Genomic DNA, 19,957 nt, shown 5'->3' on the forward strand with positions numbered 1-19,957 from the left:
TTAGCCATATTAAAATGTATATTGTTTTGCTTTTACCCAATTTACCAAGTAAACCAGATTATTTTGAATCAGTGATCTGTCATCTTCATTAGTCCCCTCTCCCCCAATTTCGGTGTAATCTGCAAACGTTATTAGTGACGACGTAATGTTTATCAATGACCTGGAATAAAAGAGTTAAATAGCGTTTGGCCAAGAACAGATCACTGAAGAACCCCACTGGAATCACACCCGTTCCGTGTTGAGTCCTATTTACAATTACATCTTGAGACCTGTCAGTTATCCTGTATTTAATCCATGTAATATATGCCATGTTAACTGTATGGTCTTCTAGTTTTTAATCAAAATGTCATGCAGTATGAAGTCACACGCCTCACAGAAGTCTATTGTGTCCTTTATCAACCAAATTTGTAATTTCGTCAAAAATTTCAGGTTAGTTTGACAAGCTCTAGTTTTCATAAACCCATGTCAGCTGGAATTAATTATATTTCCCTCCTTTTAATTCTTTATTAAAAGAAGCTCATGTCAGCCACTCCATTATCTCGCCTGGGATCAATGTCAGGCTGACAAGCCTATTATTACTCAGGTCATCCCATTTACTCTTTTTAAAAAATGTCACAATATTAGCTTTCTTCCAGTTTTCTGGAATTTCCCCAGTGCACCCAGACTTACTGAAAATCAACATTAATGATCCAGCTAGCGACTCAGCTAGCTAACTCCAAAGCTCTTGGATGCAAGTTGTCTGGACCTGCTGATTTTAAAATGTCTCACTTTGGTAGGTTTCAGAGTAGCAGCCGTGTTAGTCTGAGTATTCGCAAAAAGAAAAGGAGGACTTGTGGCACCTTAGAGACTAACCAATTTATTTGAGCATAAGCTTTCGTGAGCTACAGCTCACTTCATCGGATGCATACTGTGGAAAGTGTAGAAGATCTTTTCATATACACACAAAGCATGAAAAAAATGTATTTTTTCATGCTTTGTGTGTATATGAAAAGATCTTCTACACTTTCCACAGTATGCATCCGATGAAGTGAGCTGTAGCTCACGAAAGCTTTTTTTCATGCTTTGTGTGTATATGAAAAGATCTTCTACACTTTCCACAGTATGCATCCGATGAAGTGAGCTGTAGCTCACGAAAGCTTATGCTCAAATAAATTGGTTAGTCTCTAAGGTGCCACAAGTCCTCCTTTTCTTTTGGTGGAATGGAAAGAGTGTTATCACCATATGATGAAACTATATCAGTTGTTTTTTCTCCAAATACGGAACAGAAGTATTTATTGAATGCTTCTGGGTTTTTTGCATTATTATTGATAATTCTACCATTTTCCTCTAGTAATTGATCAATATCATTGTCAGGATTCTTTTTGTTCCTAATATATTTAAAAACTCCTTCTTATTGCCCTTACCTCTGCAGCCATAGATTTTTTTTTTTTTTTTTTGCCTTGGGTGTGCAGAAGTACAGATATTGATCTTCCTTGCAGTTCTACTGAACTCGGTGATCTTAGGCTGTTGTAAAACTGGTGTCAGATCAGAACTGGGCACACTCTTATTTTGGGAAATAAGGTTGCTGGTCTTTTGTTGTTAAAAGTTTATAAGACAGATTCCTTAGTTTTTAGTTTGGGGACAGGAAGAGACTCCAACTCAAGTTTTACAAAGAATTGAAGCCAAAATTCAGACCTGGTTCGAACTGGGACAAAGTCACCAACTTTTGTTGATGCTGTTGCTTAAGCAGGTATGAATTTGGCTCCAAGTGTATAGATTTTATGAAATCAAGTGGTTTGTATAACTTGTGTTATGATGATCCCAGGCTTTTTCATATAAGAAACTATATTGCTTGTGATCATTTCATCTATTAATCTTTTAGAGGAATATGTTTACCTTTCAATTTATGACGACACTGGTATATCTAAGAACTGCTATTATGCTTTTCCTGCAATGTTGTAATGCAGTCAAGAAAAGTTGGTCGAGGCTCTTTTGATCTCATAGGTCAAAGCTGCAGTTCTGAAGTCTGGGTGTGAATCCAATCCCTCTCTTTAAGAGTGAAGAAAGTCAGCTAAGTGTAAAATACCTAGTTGGTGCCCTGTTCATGATAAATAGATATGGCCTTTTTTTTCATTAAAAAGTATGTCCGTTGGTTTGGAAAAGTACAGAGTGTAGTTAAATGCCCTGAACCTGATTCAACTTTCAATGAAGTCAGTAGCAGAACTGACTGTCTTCAATGGAAAAAGCATCTAGCCTTGAGTGGATTAATATGAAAGAAAAATGCCATGATATGCAAAGATGTGTTAATACCATAGATTTATTTGAGTAGAAAATGTATAAATGTAATGACCCCAGGCCTTTGATTTACAGAACTCATAAGAATTGTATGAGTGGGATATTTCCCTTAAATTCAGTGGCTGTTTTTCTACAGAGTAAATTTTTGTTTTGTTGTTTTCCTCCCAGTCCAAGCAATATTTTGGAAACCAACTGCAAAGTTATCAAGTCTCATGATTTTACTGTGTTTCATGATATTTTGTGGGGGGGTTTCTTAAAGCTCCATCTCCTGGAATCACATGAATATGTGAGATCTCAGCTCATTGAAATAAAAGTATGATTCTAGCCCTTGTAGCTGCAAAGCAAATCTTAAACACCAGCTGAGTGGACCTCAGGGCTCAAATGCAAAGGCAAATTAAAAGAACCTTATAATATATTCAGATCTCTTGCTTTTTAACCCAACATCATGATTTTGGGCAGCTGCCTTGTGATTGTTGAACACTTAGGGATGACAATATTGCATTTGTTCTCAATGATCTATCTAAATCAGAAGAATGACAATCAAGGCCATTCTGACTTTGTCAAGTGGTAGATTTTATATGTACTTTAAGTAGTAAAATTTCTCGACTTCCCTCTTCTGTTCCGTCTGACATACATGCATCTGAGCCTGTTCTTTTTGTCTGTCAGCTTAAGGAAATCTAACCCCCTAGGTTTATCCTTGAACCCAGGCTTCTCATGTTGCAGTGTAATTGTTTTGGAAATTTTAAGATGTTTTCCTTTTGAGAAGAACCTAGAGAGATTAGAAATGGGCAGCAACCATCTTTTTTAAAATGCAGGCGAGTTCATTTTGGGAACATAATCTGCAAGCAATGAGTGTCGTCTTTTGGGTTTAGAAAGCACTTAGCACATTATGGATGCTACGATAGTCTAAATAAATAATCATGTTTAGTAATTCCTGACGCCTTAATAAAGCAAACTCTGGGGTGTCCTTTTAATTTTCTGGCATGTGTTCCTTATCCTCATAATACTCTGCTATTGAAATCCTGCATTTCTGCAGAAAGCATCAGATTACATGCCAGCAAACCAAAATGGACCCTTATTATTTCTAATCAAGCCCATAATGTGCAAAAACAGTCCTAGAGCAATCCCTTTACACCTCTGCACCAAAGACTAGCTCAGTGAAGCCTAAATGAGATCCTTAACTGCAGTCTACTATCCCTGATCACCTGAATGTGTCTCTCCCATCCATAGAGAACTATCTGCATCCAAAAGGCCCTTTTAAAATGCAGATCCATACATTGCAAATACTAAAACAACTTTTTTTGTGCATGCACAAAACCCTATAATAAATATGGCGACTTTAGTCCACATCCAAATTAATATTCAATATCCCCCTCAGTCAGGGAAGATGGAGACACTTGACCAAACTTAGGGCAGATCTACACTTAAAATGCTGTATCAGTGCAGCTGCACTGCTGTAGCTTAAGTGAAAGTGTTCCTACGCTGGTTGGGGAGCTTCTCCCGTCAGCGTAGTTAATTCACCACTTCTGCCGACAGAGCGCTGTCTACTTGGGGGGGTTAGGTTATTATAATTATATCGCTCGGGGTTGTATGTGGATTTTTCACGCCCTTGAGCAATGTAGTTATACTGATACAAGTCTGGAGTGCAGACCTGGCCATCGTCTGAGAGTCCAAATTTGTCTTAACTGGAAACTTGTCAGAAACCAGAATTTCTGTCCCGCAGAAATTACCAACATTTCAAATTTTGAAACCTTTTGAATCGGAACAAAAAGCTGAAATTTCATGCAAAATAAAATCTCTGAAAAATTTCAATTCAGGATCATTAAATCATTTTTTTGTTGTGATAAGGTAAAACGTGTCACTTTGACTTTTATATTTAAAAGAGATGTTCCGTATAAATGGATTTTACATAGAAGTAATAATAAAAGTACAAAAACATTACATATAAAAGTAACCTTATATAATATATTAAAATATTAATTGTAAATATGTATTATATTAGGTTACTTTTATATGTAAGTATTACAAATAATTAGGGTTGTCAATCGCAGTTAACTCATGCAATTAACTCAAAAAAAAAAAGTAATCGCGATTTAAAAAATTAATCGCGATTAATTGCACTGCTAAACAATAGAATACCAATAGAAATTCATTAAATATTTTGGATGTTTTTCTACATTTTTCAAAAATATTTCTATTACAATACAGAATACAAAGTGTACAGTGCTTACTTTATATTATTTTTATTACAAATATTTGCACTGTAATATCCCGCTGGAGCACCCATGGAGTTGGTGCCTATGCCTGGAAGCTTAAATTCATAACTTTGCAAGACACTAAAAATCACGGGCTGACTAGAGAGACTGCATTTATGGCTTATTACAACACCCTATAACCCATTAAATAACACCCTCCCCACAGCCAGTTTTTTTTTCTGCCTTTCCCCCTGTGACTGGAGAGGTGTTAACTGGCCACTTTACCTTGAATGGTCCTTGGCATAGAATTATTTCTAAACTACTTGTTCCACCTTGTACTCAGCATGTTGCAGATAAATACATTTCCCAGACCCGAAGAAGAGCTCTGTGTAAGCTCAAAAGCTTGTCTCTCAAAGACATTACCTCACGAACCTTGTCTTTTTAATAGACAAGAAGAGATTTTCAGTTAGTGCAGCTGACAACAGAACTGTATGCAGGGGCGCTGGAACCATTTGTACAGTGGGAGTACTGAGAGACATTAAACCAAACTGTAAATCCTGTATAAAATGGAAACCACTTCAAGCCAGAAGGTGCGACAGCACCCCTAGTTCCAGCACCTATGATTGTATGTTTGCAGTAATTGAATAACTTTTCATATAAATGCAAGTCTGACAGGCTGGGAAATAACTACCTGTCAGTGTAATCTGAGGCATCTCTGAAACATAGAGGGGACTGTATTTCATTCAAGAAATTGCGGTTCGTTTAATAATAAAAGGAAGTGGATTACGTGCTACTACCCATAGGCTGTGTGTCCAGGAGCTGTGGTTATGCACACGGCCACAGAGGAGCTACTGCTTGGCTGTTTGAGTTAATTGTGCACTGGGTTGCTGCACACAGGTCATGTTTGAGGAGCTTGTGAAAGGCAGCCTTGGCTGAGCAAGCAGAAGTGCCGTGTGCAAAGATTAGTAGAGTGCAAAGTGATGCTGATTGGTGGGGAGTATTTAAACCGGGTGTAAGAGCATACAGTTGAGTGCAGCATGCTACTTACATGTAAAGGGGGCAGATTATGTGTTCATGGTGAACTCCTAATTCTAAAGAGAGGAATATTGATGTAGAGGAACAGAATTTTTGTTCTGGATATCGCTGGGACAAGTTTTTCTGGTAATTTATGGAATAACATCTCTCTAAAAACTCCCATTTGGCATTACAATATTTGAAGCCTGGAAAGATAATGGAGAGTGAATCAGACAGTGATCTGAAAAGGGACCAGTCCACCCTGGCTACTTTAAATAACAAAAATGTAACCTTGGTGACTTTTCATAAGCGGCAATCATCTAATGGTGTGCCTACACTAATGATTGTCAGTGAACCCTCCAAGTCAGGATCTCCTGGAAAAGCAGGCGGCTGTTCTCAGAAAGAAGAGAAAGTTTCACAGAGTTACTCTGTGGGAGCATCAGAAGTCAACAGCATGCATGTAAGTTTGCACGTAAATGTACTGGAACTTAAAACAAAGTGTACTGGATATAGATTGTAAATTGATACATTACCCCTTTATATTCAAAGTTCGTTACGATCCCAGGAGTGCTGAAGTATAACTAATGTCTGTAAACTCCTGGATTTTCTCGCATAAAAAAATTGCTGTACAAGTGCAAAGTATTTTGAAATTCTCTGAGAGATCATCTATGCATAAATGCAAAGTTTTAAAATATTAGGCAGTTTTAACTAGTAGGCATCATTACCAGCTCTACCTAGAATAATATGAAGTGGGAATCCCTAATAATTACAACATATACATATAATGTGTTAGCCTTCCTTCTTTTTAAGCTGCGTTTATTTCAGAAGTTAGGCATCTGTCTGTGGTTTGGTTATCCTGTGGCATGAGAGAAATTGCCTGAACAGTTGTCAAAGTCAGATTCAGGACTCACATAATTTCTCAGACCACTCTGTTTATTAGCAAAGTGCTTTGCCAATGCACCCAGATGTGAGCCCCTCTCTGAGGCTAAAGATAACTTATTTATACAGGTTTCAGAGGAACAGCCGTGTTAGTCTGTATTTGCAAAAAGAAAAGGAGTACTTGTGGCACCTTAGAGACTAACCAATTTATTTGAGCATCTCTAAGGTGCCACAAGTACTCTTTTTCTTTTTATTTATACAGCTAAGCCAAAGCCAATTTAACATGAGACAAAAGGAAGCAGAAACTGACACATATACATACATATCTTATTTGCATACTAATGTTTACCAATCTCCTAGCTCAGTAGGAGCGCTAAGTTAATTAGTTTGAGGACCCATTGTCTCACAGGCCTTAATGTTTCTCTTCCTGACAACTGTATTTCAACAAACCCTTCAAGTAGCATTTCTTTAATGAATTATAATTTCAATATAATTCATTCTACTTCCACACAGTGAAAATGATCATAATTATAGATAAGTAACTTATCTAAAATTATACCACTAATACTGGCAAAAGTTCATGGTAGTACAATTGCCACAACTGCCTTCTCACTTGGGCTTGTCTGTAATTGTATCCTAGTTTTGTACAGTAAGTCTTATTAGGAGGAAGTGCTATTTTATTTTGAAAAACCTGAACTTGCAAAATACAGTTGTGATTCTTCCTAAAAATACAGATACAGCATAATACTAAAGTGCACATAAACTATAACAGTGTAACTTGACTCACAGTCTGGTGTTTTAACTGACAGGATATTTTTAATGACTTATTTTTTTAAACCTGTGTATGTTTATAGTTAGTTTTAAAGTGACTTAAACAATTGCCATCAAAGTAGAATGAAATGACAATCAGGGACAGGCCAAGTAAACCTGAAGGCATTTACTATCTATAGTTGTTTGTTTCTCATATTATAGCTGTTTTCCATAAAACATGACATAAGATTAGGTTACTTCTGCCAGCTGGTCTTTCTACATACTTGGTTCAGGTATTTACTATGTTGGGTATACTGTACTACTAATTATATCAGAAACATGAAAACTGCATGCAGTCAGGCTTTTTTATTCCAAATCAGAAATAAAAGTACATGTACCACAGAGGCCTTCCCCCTCTGCACCAATGTAAAAGTTTTAAACAAAGCTGCTTAAAGTAATCCATTTTTAATTAAACTTAAACTGAGCCCTCAGAGGCATTAAATGTGCGGTATATGGTATAGCAGTCTAGTAAGACTTGCTACAGTTACGTAAACCTTTCTTTGCCTTCTTTCCCATTGGTAAAATGGGAGTGACAATACCTCCTTCACAGAGATGTAGCAGGGTTTAGTTAGTAAAGTGCTTTGAAGCTATAAAGGATCATACAGAGGTATTGCCTTTTAAAATTAACCTTCTCCTGAAGGATGAATTCCATGGAATAATATTGAGCTCCTGGTTGTGTTTTTAAAAGGGCCGAGGACTGTAACAGCTATGTATGGGTATTATTAGCTACTAATAACGGCCAGTAATAATAGCAGCTATTATTACTTGTTAATGGTCTTCCTTTGTTTGTGTTTACTACACTAGGTTGAGAATGAAGGGAGGAAAGAAATGTCTAGGGGACACTCATAGGTTTAAACCAGTATGGTAGCCAGAACAGGGACCCAGCCCTCACCTTGAGTGAAATCTTGAGCCTGGTGAAGTCAGTGGCCAAACTTCAGGTAACAGTGGTGTCACTTCAGGTGACATTGCAAACAAGAAGCGGGCAGCATTATCTTCTGCAAATTTAAACAAACTTGTTTGTCTGAGCGACTGGCTGAACAAGTACTAGGACTGAATGGACTTGTAAGCTTTAAAATTTTACATTGTTTTATTTTTGAATGCAGTTTTATTGATACATAATTTTACATTTGTAAGTTCAACTTTCATGATAAAGAGATTGCTCTACAGTACTTGTATTAGGTGAATTGAAAAATACTGTTTCTTTTGTTTTTTTATAGTGCAAATACTGGTAATCAAAAATAAATATAAAGTGAGCACTGTACACTTTGTATTTGTGTTGTAATTGAAATCAATATATTTGAAAATGTAGAAAACATCCAAAAATATTTAAATAGTATTCTATTACTGTTTAATAGTATGATTAATCATGCAATTAATTACACTTAATTTTTTAAATTGCTTCACAGCCCTAGTTTAAACCTTAAGGTATTTTGTATTAAATTCAGATTTCATTTTAAACAGGTTTATTTTTAAAAAGAGAAACATAATTTATATAACCAAATAAAAACACACTTAATTTTTTTCAAGAAAATAGGTTTTTATCCCCTTTGTATAAAAATATTTTTTAAAGCCGTGAAATAAACTGAAGACGAGTTCCCAGTGCAACGTGGACAAGAGAGCTATTGCAATCCTTGGACATATGAATAAGGGAATCTCAAGCAGGAGTCGCGAGGTTACATTACCTCTGTATTTTGCCCTGGTGCCACTGCGGCTGGAATAGTAGGCCAATTCTGGTGTCAACCATTCAAGAAATACATTGATAAACTGTAGCGGGTTCAGAGAAGAGCCATGAAGAGAATGATTAAAGGATTAAAATCATGCCTTATAGTGATAGACACAAGGATCTCAATCTATTTAGCTTAACAAAGAGAAGGCTAAGGGTATCTTGATTACAATCTGTAACATGGGCACAAGGTATTGAAGGCGGGGGGAGGCTGTGCCTCCCCAAACAGCCTTGTGTGGCCCCACCCACACTCTACCCCCAGGCCAGGCCCCTTACTGTTTCCCAGGCTGTGCTGTGGGGGGCTCTTCCCCATGGCCAGGGCCCTAGGCTGGGGCTGGGAGGCTAATAGGAGGCGGCCTGTGCTCTGGGGCTGGGGGAGGGAGGCCATGCCACCTGCGGGGAGGGGTGCTGCCCACCCTCCCGGTGCTTTGGGCTGGGGAGGGCCATGCCTCCCTCTCACCCACCCAGCTCTCCGGGGCTGGGGGCACTCAGACATCCTGGGAGTATGTAGGAGGGGTGGGGGGCTCTGGTGGGGGGGGGGGGGCTTTGGGCAGAAGGGGGTGGTCAGGATTCACCTGCTGCCCATGATCTGTAGTAGGTACATGAAGAACAAATATTTGATAATGAGGCCTTCAATCCAGCAGACAAAGATAGATATAACCAGATCCAATGGCTGGAAATTGAAGCTAGATAAATTCAGACTGGAAATAAGGCATAAGTTTTAACAGTGGGGGAGCACTAGAACAATTTGCCAAAGGCAGTGGTAGATTCTCCATCCCTCGATATTTTTAAAGCAAGTTTGGATGTTTTTCTAAGAGATCATGTTCAGCTTCAAACAGGAATTAATTCAGGGCAGTTTTATGGCCTGTGTTATACAGGAGATCAGAGTAGATGATCACAGTGGTTCCTTCTGCCCTTATAATTTATGAATTCATAAAAAATTTCTGGGTTGTGAGTGTGTGTTTTTTTTTTTTCCCCACGTATTGACATCTTTCCTCCCCCCTTTGCTCCCTTTTCCTTTTTTTCCTGTTTTCTTCAGTGGCAAAAGGAAACGGGGGAAGGAGAAAAAAGAAAAACAACGTGTACAAATCTGAAGATTTTAAAAAAATGTTTACACAGAATATTTTTAATTAGAAAAAAAAAATTTTTGTAAAAATTGTTTTGGGGATCAGTCCTAACTCTTACAGATTTTGGGATCACTTCCTATTTAAGCTAAGAATTCAAGTAATGGACAAGCTTAGCAGCTTTCTGTTACTGATGACTAGGGTCCTACCTAATTCACAGCTGTGAAAAACACATAACAGACTGGTTTCAGAGTAACAGCCGTGTTAGTCTGTATTCGCAAAAAGAAAAGGAGTACTTTTGGCACCTTAGAGACTAACCAATGTATTTGAGCATAAGCTTTCGTGAGCTACAGCTCACTTCATCGGATGCATACTGTGGAAAGTTTAAAAGATCTTATTATATACACACAAAGCATGAAAAAAATACCTCCTCCCACCCCACTCTCCTGCTGGTAATAGCTTATCTAAAGTGACCACTCTCCTTATATTCGCAAAAAGAAAAGGAGTACTTGTGGCACCTTAGAGACTAACCAATTTATTTGAGCATGAGCTTTCGTGAGCTACAGCTCACTTCATCAGATGGTGTTCTGTTATTTTCTTTGTTAGGCCTGTCCTGTAGTAGGTGACTTCTGGGAACTCTTCTGGCTCTATCAATCTGTTTCTTCACTTCCGCAGGTGGATATTGTAGTTGCAAGAATGCTTGATAGAGATCTTGTAGGTGTCTGTCTCTGTCTGAGGGGTTGGAGCAAATGCAGTTGTATTGCAAAGCTTGGCTGTAGACGATGGATCGTGTGGTGTGGTCGGGGTGAAAGCTGGAGGCATGTAGGTAGGAATAGCGGTCAGTAGGTTTCCGGTATAGGGTGGTGTTTATGTGACCATCATTTATTAGCACTGTAGTGTCCAGGAAGTGGATCTCTTGTGTGGACTGGACCAGGCTGAGGTTGATGGTGGGATGGAAATTGTTGAAATCATGGTGGAATTCCTCAAGGGCTTCTTTTCCATGGGTCCAGATGATGATGTCATCAATATAGCGCAAGTAGAGTAGGGGCATTAGGGGACGAGAGCTGAGGAAGCGTTGTTCTAAATCAGCCATAAAAATGTTGGCATACTGTGGGGCCATGCGGGTACCTATAGCAGTGCCGTTGATCTGAAGGTATACATTGTCCCCAAATGTAAAATAGTTATGGGTAAGGACAAAGTCACAAATTGATAGAGCCAGAAGAGTTCCCAGAAGTCACCTACTACAGGACAGGCCTAACAAAGAAAATAACAGAACGCCACTAGCCGTCACCTTCAGCCCCCAACTAAAACCCCTCCAATGCATCATTAAGGATCTACAACCTATCCTGAAGGATGACCCAACACTCTCACAGATCTTGGGAGACAGGCCAGTCCTTGCCTACAGACAGCCCCCCAACCTGAAGCAAATACTCACCAGCAACCCCATACCACACAACAGAACCACTAACCCAGGAACCTATCCTTGCAACAAAGCCCGTTGCCAACTGTGCCCACATATCTATTCAGGGGACACCATCACAGGGCCTAATAACATCAGCCACACTATCAGAGGCTCGTTCACCTGCACATCCACCAATGTGATATATGCCATCATGTGCCAGCAATGCCCCTCTGCCATGTACATTGGTCAAACTGGACAGTCTCTATGTAAAAGAGTAAATGGACACAAATCAGATGTCAAGAATTATAACATTCATAAACCAGACGGAGAACGCTTCAATCTCTCTGGTCACGCGATTACAGACATGAAAGTCGCTATTTTACAACAATATAACTTAAAATCCAGACTCCAGCGAGAAGCCGCTGAATTGGAATTCATTTGCAAATTGGATACAATTAACTTAGGCTACCTTGCATAAAGACTAAGCCACTCCCAGTCTCTATTCAAGCCTATTTCCCCTTGTTTTTTCCTAATCCCCCCTCCTCCCCCCCCCCCCCCGCTGTTCTTGTTAAACCCTGGATTTGTGCTGAAAATGGCCCACCTTGATTATCATACACAATGTAAGGAGAGTGATCACTTTAGATAAGCTATTACCAGCAGGAGAGTGGGGGGGGGGGGAGGTATTTTTTTCATGCTTTGTGTGTATATAATAAGATCTTCTGAACTTTCCACTGAATGCATCCGATGAAGTGAGCTGTAGCTCACGAAAGTTTATGCTCAAATACATTGGTTAGTCTCTAAGGTGCCACAAGTACTCCTTTTCATTTTACATAACAGACTGTGAAATCTGGCCTCCCCCATGAAATCTGATGGGGAGGGGTAGGATTGGGGGTGCCACAGCTGGGGGCTCCTACTGTGCGCCAGGCTGTAGCTCTCTGTGATGGTGGATTGCAGTTGTGGGGTAACTGGAGCAGGGTGGATTTTGGAATCAGGAAGAGGTCCTCTGACTTATTCTTGCACCCAGGGCGCTCTCTCCCCATTCCACCCCCAGGAGAGGACACCAGTCCCTGTGGATTCCTGCTCCTGAGCAGAGACAGATCAAGATCTCTTGAGGCTGTGGGACAGAGCGGGGGGGCAGCCACTGGAACCGTGGCCTCGCCCCACCCCTTCTGCCTGTGGCCCTGCCAGCAGCCCCACCCCATTCCGCCTCTTCTGCCTGCAGCCCCACCCTGTTTCGCCCCTTTCCCCATGGCCCTACCCTTGTTCCACCCCCACCCCTACACTGGGCCCCAGGGCCGTGGCAGGGGGAGATGGCAGGGCCGTGGCAGGGGGAGATCTGTGCATGGGCCAGTATATCGCCATTGCTCCTGAAGCTGCGTTGGGCACTGACCTCACCAATGAGATCACGGCACCAGCTGGATCAGCCTTGTTCCCGCCCATTCGTGAGCCTCACAGCTGGTACTGGCACAGCAGTGACTGGGCACTACCAGCCTTGAACTCCCCTTGTCCTGCTTGCAACTCCTGGGCCACCCCATCCCCACAGCTCCCAGACGCTCTGGAGCCAGAGCTCTCTCTGCACAGATGCTGCTGCCCCTCAGCTACTCTCTCCCCCTACAGCAACTAGGGGCTGGGGAGGCTGCAGGGATGTGACTGGCAAAACCCAGGAATTTTAATGTTCCAGGAAGACTTACAGATTTCCTGGGACAGCTACCCTTTAAAAAAAAAAAAAGGCAGGGGGGAATAATCCCAGGAAAACCAGGACAGGTGGTAACCTAGTCACGGTTGTTACCTGTTTCCTGCACATAGTTCACACCCAGCCTGCTTTTTCATATGAATCCTATAAACTGGAGCAAAGCTCTGGAAGATTGTCTCCCACAGCCCTTTGTCTGTTGCGTACTTCTTGCTCAAAGGGTGCAGAACACACATGCTCTGTAGTATGTGAGTAACTGGAACGTTATTTTCTCATAAGAATATTTAAATATACAAAGTGGGCTTTATACCTCTGTAACTAAGACTTTCTTGTTAGATGGGTGAGTGTGGGAATCCTCCTTAATGCCTATCTGCCTTGCTTTATTTTTATTCTATCACATCTTTGTAAAGAGAATAAAATCCTTGAGCCCATAAGGAAATGTTACATATTTTTGTAACCTTTCAACAAGACTCCTCAAAATGAAAATATGGGCATGTTTGATCCTATATTTTATGGACAGTACTGTACATAAGAGAGACTTATTAAACTTTCAGAAGGAATTCTTTTCCTTCTGTCATGTCACATGCCTATATTTTTAGCTAATAGCTGGGGGGGGGGGGGGAACAGTCATTTAAATTTAGCTTCTATTCTGAATTACTTTTTTTGAAATGGGATTGGCAGCCGCATACATGCCTCTGAACCTCCAACCACTTCCAGTTGCACCTGGAAAGGATAGACAGGAAGTCTGAACTAAAACAGGATTTTTGTTGGAGAGAGAGGGAATGGGGATGGGGGTTGGGAAAATGAATTCTTTGTGTTAAACTTTTACCATTTTGGACCTGACCCAAACATCTGGATTCCCAAGCTATCTGCCCATGAGGCAAAATTATATGAATGAATTTGAAGTTCTGCTTCAGATGAACTTGTGTAAATAACTGGCCTAATTCTAATGTGAATGTTGCGATATTAAGGAAGGATTTCTCCTGTGTAATAGAAACACAGGAATTGTCATACTGGTGGAGACCCAACATCCATCTAATCCAGTAGCCTGTCTCTAACAGTGGCCAATGCCAAATGTTTCAGAGGAAGGTGTTAAGATCCCTGCATTAGGCAGATGTGGGATAGACTGTCCCCTCACATTAAGAATCATCCTGATTTCTAATAGAGATTATCTTAAACCCTGAAGCATGAGATTTAATATCTCTTCCACAAAAATTTTGTTACTAATTATGATCATTGTGGATATTCTTAATATCCATATAAATGTCTAATCTTTTGTTGAACCATGCATGGTCTTAGCATCAAAAATTTACTGTGGCAGTGAGTTCCACACTCTAATTATGCATTGTGTTTTATCAGGTTTGAATTGAAAGCACCAAGCTACAGAACTATGGCCCTGAATTGTCCACATTTTAAATTTTAGTTACAACATCCTGAAAATTAGTGCTGGATCAAACCAGTGGGCTGCCTAATCTAATATCCTGTCTCTCATAGTGGTTAGTACCAGATGCTTCAGAGGGACGTGCAAAAAACCAAGTGGATAACTTGGAATAATCTGCACTAGGTGGAAATTTCTTCCTAACCCCTATCAGATTATGGTTTGTCTGAAGCCTGAATTTATATCCCTTCTGTGGAACAAAGAGAGTTGTTTTTTTTTTTTTTTTTTTATGCTACTAATTAGAAGGACTTTTGAGCCTGTACTGTTTTTCAGATAACCTGTGATTGGGCTTTTCTCCTCTACTCCTGTTCCAGACTCTAGAAGGAATTTTTCAAACTGTTTCTTGTGTTTTTTTCAGATTTGGTGAGCATTAGGGGCATGGCTGATTGGGACTTTCATAGGTTCAGAGGTCAAGTAATTCTTCAAAACATCCCTTTACTGTAAATCGTTGAGTGTGAAATAATACTGCAAGGAACAGAGCCATAGTTTAGTGAAAGCATATGTTCAGTGGCCATGGAGAGCTTTTATTTTAAATAAACATGCTGAGAGCTCATAGTTAACTTCACTTTTGCATCTGCTGAATATTTTAAAAATCTCAGATGCTCATCCCCTCCTTAAATTACTGATAGCATTTGATGTTTTAATTAACTTTGCAGTGCATTTTACTGGCATCTGTTAACTTAGCAGCACTTCCACCTGTATAGAAAGTTACTGTTTTAGAACTCGGAAGTTACATCTGTTTTATTTTGTTTCTTTTTCTTGCACTTCAGGCTTTGTCTATGTCTAGCTCCCCTCCTAGTTGTGTATGGGAACCAACCATGAAGCAGAATTTTGCCTTTGACAACATCGGCTACGAAGGGAGCACTGAAAATATGCCCTCTCAAGATATGCTTCCTCAAATGAGCACCGTCACGGTCAATATTTTGGGTATGACTTGCCAGTCTTGTGTGCAGTCGATAGAGGGCAGAATTTCCAAGGTGAAGGGCGTTGTGAGCACCAAGGTCTCCCTTGAGCAGAGCAATGCTGTAGTAAAACATATACAGTCAGAAATAGGTCCCCAAGAGATTTGCCAGGAAATTGGAGACATAGGCTTTGATGCCAGCATTGCAGAAGGAAGAACTACACCATTATCTGTAAGATCGACATCCTTGGGAGAAGCACTAATGAAGCTGCGGGTAGAAGGTATGACATGCCAATCTTGTGTCAACACCATTGAAGGAAAGATTGGAAAACTACATGGCGTGTTGAGAATCAAAGTCTCCCTCAGTAACCAAGAAGCAGTCATTGCTTACCAGCCTTACATCATTCAACCTGAAGACCTCAAAAACCACATAGATAACATTGGGTATGAAAGCACTATTAAGAGCAAGCTAGCCCCATTAAAGCTTGGTACGATTGATCTAGAACGCTTGCAGACTACAAGCACAAAGAAAACTCCAGCCAGCCTGAACAATAGTAATGTGAAGCCAGCGGTAGGCAAAATGAATAGTACAACAACTATGACGCTGGGAGTAGAAGGGATGCATTGCAGGTCTTGCGTCAAAAACATTGAAGGAAATATATCCGGTCTTCCAGGCGTACAAAGTATTAAAGTGTCATTGGAATATAAAAATGCTGTCGTGCAATTTAACCCAAACGTAATTACCCCAGTATCTTTGCAACAAGCCATTGAGGCCCTTCAACCTGGTAACTTTAAAGTATCCCTCCCTAATGGAGTGGAAGCAAATAATGGAGGGCTTTTATCAAAGGCAGCATTTTCATCACCTCAGCTTCGTAGCACATTCTCTGGGGATCAGCTGACAAGCACAACTGTACTTAGTATTGATGGAATGACCTGTGGATCCTGTGTACAGTCCATAGAAGGCACAATGTCCCAAAGAAAAGGGGTACAACATATATCAGTTTCGTTAGTTGAAAGGACTGGAACCATACACTACAATTCAACTGTAACTAATTCAGAAGAGCTAAGAGGCGCTATAGAGGACATGGGATTTGATGCTTCCATTCTCACAGGTACTTACATGTTTTCTATAAGTAAGCTAGGAGAAAGTAAAAACAATTACTTTTAAAATTGATAGTTGGGTGTGTGTGGGTGTGTTTTGGGTTTTTTGTTTGTTTTTTAAGGCTAGAAGGGACCATTATGATCTGGCCTGCCCTGTATAATACAGGCCGTAAAATTTCACCCTGACAAATTATTTAGTTCCACATTCAAGTGAGTGTGTGATTGGGCAAAAGAGTTGTTTTTAAGTTACGGTATTCAGACAAAAGTCTAACCAGTAATGTAGTGGCTTTTAAATAGCAGAGAACCTGAGAAAACATACAAGCTGCACTCCACTGAAACAGGTTTCCACTCTTCTCCTCTCCACCCACCAAGCTGGTGTGAGTATAAATAATATACATGGGAAACAAACATTTTAATAAAATACCTTATGGTTAAAAGCAACCATTTCCCTAACTGGAATTGCTGCCTGGCACTTCAAGGCACGTCCACACTGCAGCTGGAGGTATGATTAGTAGCTGGTGTAGATGTACTTGTGCTAGCAAGCTAGCTAGAGTACAGCTAAAAATTGAAGTTAAGATATGGGCTGCGCGAGCCAGCTAGAGTAAAGTTAGCGCATATATGTCTATATAAGCTGCCGATCACACTCTAGGCTGCAGTGCAGATGTATCCTTAGTAGATCTTCTGTACCTCAACTGCAGAATGGTTATGCCAAGGGTCTAATCCTGCTTCCGGTCAGTCAATGTCAAAACTACTATTGACTTCGATGACGGGGCGCTGGAACAATTATTATAGTGGGGGTGCTGAGAGCCATTGAATCAAACTGTTAACCCTGTATGTAATGGAATCTACTTCAAGCCAGGGGGGTGCAACAGCCCGCCCTGCACCCCTAGTTCCAGCACCTATGTTCAATGGGAGAAGTATAATGTATAAATCAAGTACGCTGGATTGAGCACCTGTGTTTAATGGTTAAGATGTTGCTATAGTGCATAATCTCATTTACTTGGTGAACTTCAAAACCAAGAATAATAGTAAAAAGCTATGCTTTACTAAGCATATAATTTTGACAGGTTTCCACACCCCTTTCTGCTTTGTCCCATTCCTAGGTCTTATTTTTGGACACGTTGATTTTTGGCACTGTCAGCCATTGGGGTGGGGTGGGAGGAGGTTTTTTTTTTTTTTAAATTTTTAAAATTGAATTTATCTTTTGGATGCATTAGAACTAAATGAATAAATATAGCTTTCACACCCTTTATTTTTAGAGGAAAATTTGCTTTTTTATACATTTAGTGCAATTCTGCATAAAGTGTAGTAAACAGGTGTGCAAAGTCTGAATGACAGAAAAATACAGTTTTAATGTGTGCTTTTAGAAAGGATGGTAACTTTTTATGGAGTTAGTACTTTTCTAAATAAAGGCATTAAATAATTGTGCACAGGCTTACTGACACAGAAAGGAAGTGTTTTTATATATATGCACACACATTTTTAGAGGAAATTATTTGATATGCAATTAGTATATTGTTCAGCTTTGTTTAGCAAATGCACAAATATTCCCAAGTATTAGTGATAAAGAAAAACTATAACTATAGAGCTAGTTACATACTAAAAGGCATAGTCACCTTTCAGAGATGACCAAGAACTTTAAACCACCAAGAAAGGAAACAGACAGAAGAGAGAAGCATTTCGTGCCACAGATTGGTAGTGCCCAAATGGCAGAAACCCCTGTTCTGGGAGCTTGAGACAAAACCACACCTCCCTTGGCTGAACCAATCAGAAGGTATTCTTTAACCTAGGGGCCTCTTGGGGAATCCCACATCATAGGAAATTTGTGATGCATTTTAACATTCTGAATCCACTTTATGGATATATCCATAGATATTTAATTACTCCATATTTTCCCAAGTCACTATGAACACAGCACTTTATTTATTGCAGCATATTAAAATATAAATTCGAACTAAAATACCAAACAAAAGGAGTATGCCTGTAGATTTATAAGAACTATGTAAAGTTATCAGTTAGGCTTATATCTGTTGAATTCTGGACCAGAAATAAAATTTTCTCTTTCTACATAATGGCTTAAGTTGTATTAGAAGTCTCTTAAATTTTGTAAAGTTTTTGAAGGACAGTTAAATCTAACAAAAAAAAAAAAAAAAAGCAAAACATAGAACACACAGAGACATAGCACCATTCACCTCCCATATCCCTGCCCTACTGTTCAAAACCATTAAGCGTACATTGAAGCCAACTTGTAGGCTATCTTATAATCACTGTAAGTATAATTCAAACTAGTTTTATATGTCACCCACTTTCACACACATTCATTCTTGTTTTTAAGCATTCCTTTATACAAAATACACCCAACCTACCTTTAAAGAAATCTAATGATGTAAAATTGGTTAATACACCTCATTTAGACAAAATACAGAATTGGTTTAAACTGTTCTATGTAAAAGCGTTAATTATACTCTGTACCAGAGAACACTTTTCCCACAGGCACAGCACCAACATCCACCCTCCTCTTCTCTTTCAGAAAACAATTACACATACAGTCAAAGAAAACTGTATACTATTTTATAGATAAACTACCTTATGAATATATTCAATTTTATTTTTGTTTTGTAGATAAGACTCTTACACGTGTTATACTGGTTTTTCAGCATTATTCTATATAATATACACAGAGTCTAAATTAAAAGAAATCTAATGGTATAAAATCGGTTAATACACCCAACTATGAGACAAAATGCAGGATAGTTTAAACTATTTTATGTAAAAAGAATTGATAACACTTTTTACTATTTTTCCCACAAACTGTGCCCTTTTTGTTAAGGTCATCTTGCTCTTTCAGAATTGGGAATGTAGATTAAACAACTGATTAAACTTTGATTTAATAAATAAAATAAAACCAGGAATGGGGTATTAGGGAAAACTGTGTTTTAGTATTTGAGGGACAGTAGATGGTATATTTTAAGACCATTTTGTCTGTATTTTAAACGCTTTTAGCTATAAATATTTTGCATTATTAACTTGACTCCTTTAGCAAAATAAAAAAAGTTAGAAATCGTGGCACAGACACCTATACCCACAAAATAACCCAGACTCTTAAAGGTAACATGAACAGAACATGAGGATAAGAAAGTTGGTCTGGATTTTTAGGGATATTTTAACAAACTGGCCAGGTGGCAGAGAGGAGACCTTAAGCTTATAGCAGACTTATTATTCATTTCCACCTAGACTTTTTTGTTACCTTTGATTTAAGGTTGCTAGGCTGAAAATCCACATCAACACAAACTGTAAAAAGCAAGGAAATAAGCAGTAAAGTCATTCAGCACTCTGTCTACACTCAATCCATCAGTTCCTTCCTCTTCCCAATCTCAGCTCACCACCCACAGTCCAGCATATCTCTGCCCTCCTCCCCAGTACCCATTGGGCAGCCTGCAAGCCAGATAAATGGGGCAGCTCCTTC

General features: G+C 39.4%; 1 protein-coding gene across 7 annotated transcripts in view; it reads left to right on the top strand.

Moving 5' to 3' along the window:
- Positions 1 to 19,957, top strand: part of ATP7B (ATPase copper transporting beta) — a 78,259-nt gene that overhangs the window by 19,024 nt on the left and 39,278 nt on the right. For 3 of the 7 annotated variants that reach the window (XM_048848826.2, XM_048848848.2, XM_048848857.2), the window contains one exon: positions 15,260 to 16,502. In XM_048848826.2, the coding sequence (XP_048704783.2) occupies positions 15,260 to 16,502 (1,243 nt within the window). Of the gene's footprint in view, positions 1 to 5,486; positions 5,944 to 7,976; positions 8,111 to 15,259; positions 16,503 to 19,957 lie in introns of those variants that run through there. The other 4 variants (XM_075128263.1, XM_048848835.2, XM_048848816.2 and 1 more) reach the window with 4 other exon arrangements.

Source organism: Caretta caretta, chromosome 1, assembly GCF_965140235.1.
Source record: "Caretta caretta isolate rCarCar2 chromosome 1, rCarCar1.hap1, whole genome shotgun sequence".
In the NCBI taxonomy this organism is placed as follows: Eukaryota; Metazoa; Chordata; order Testudines; family Cheloniidae; genus Caretta; species Caretta caretta.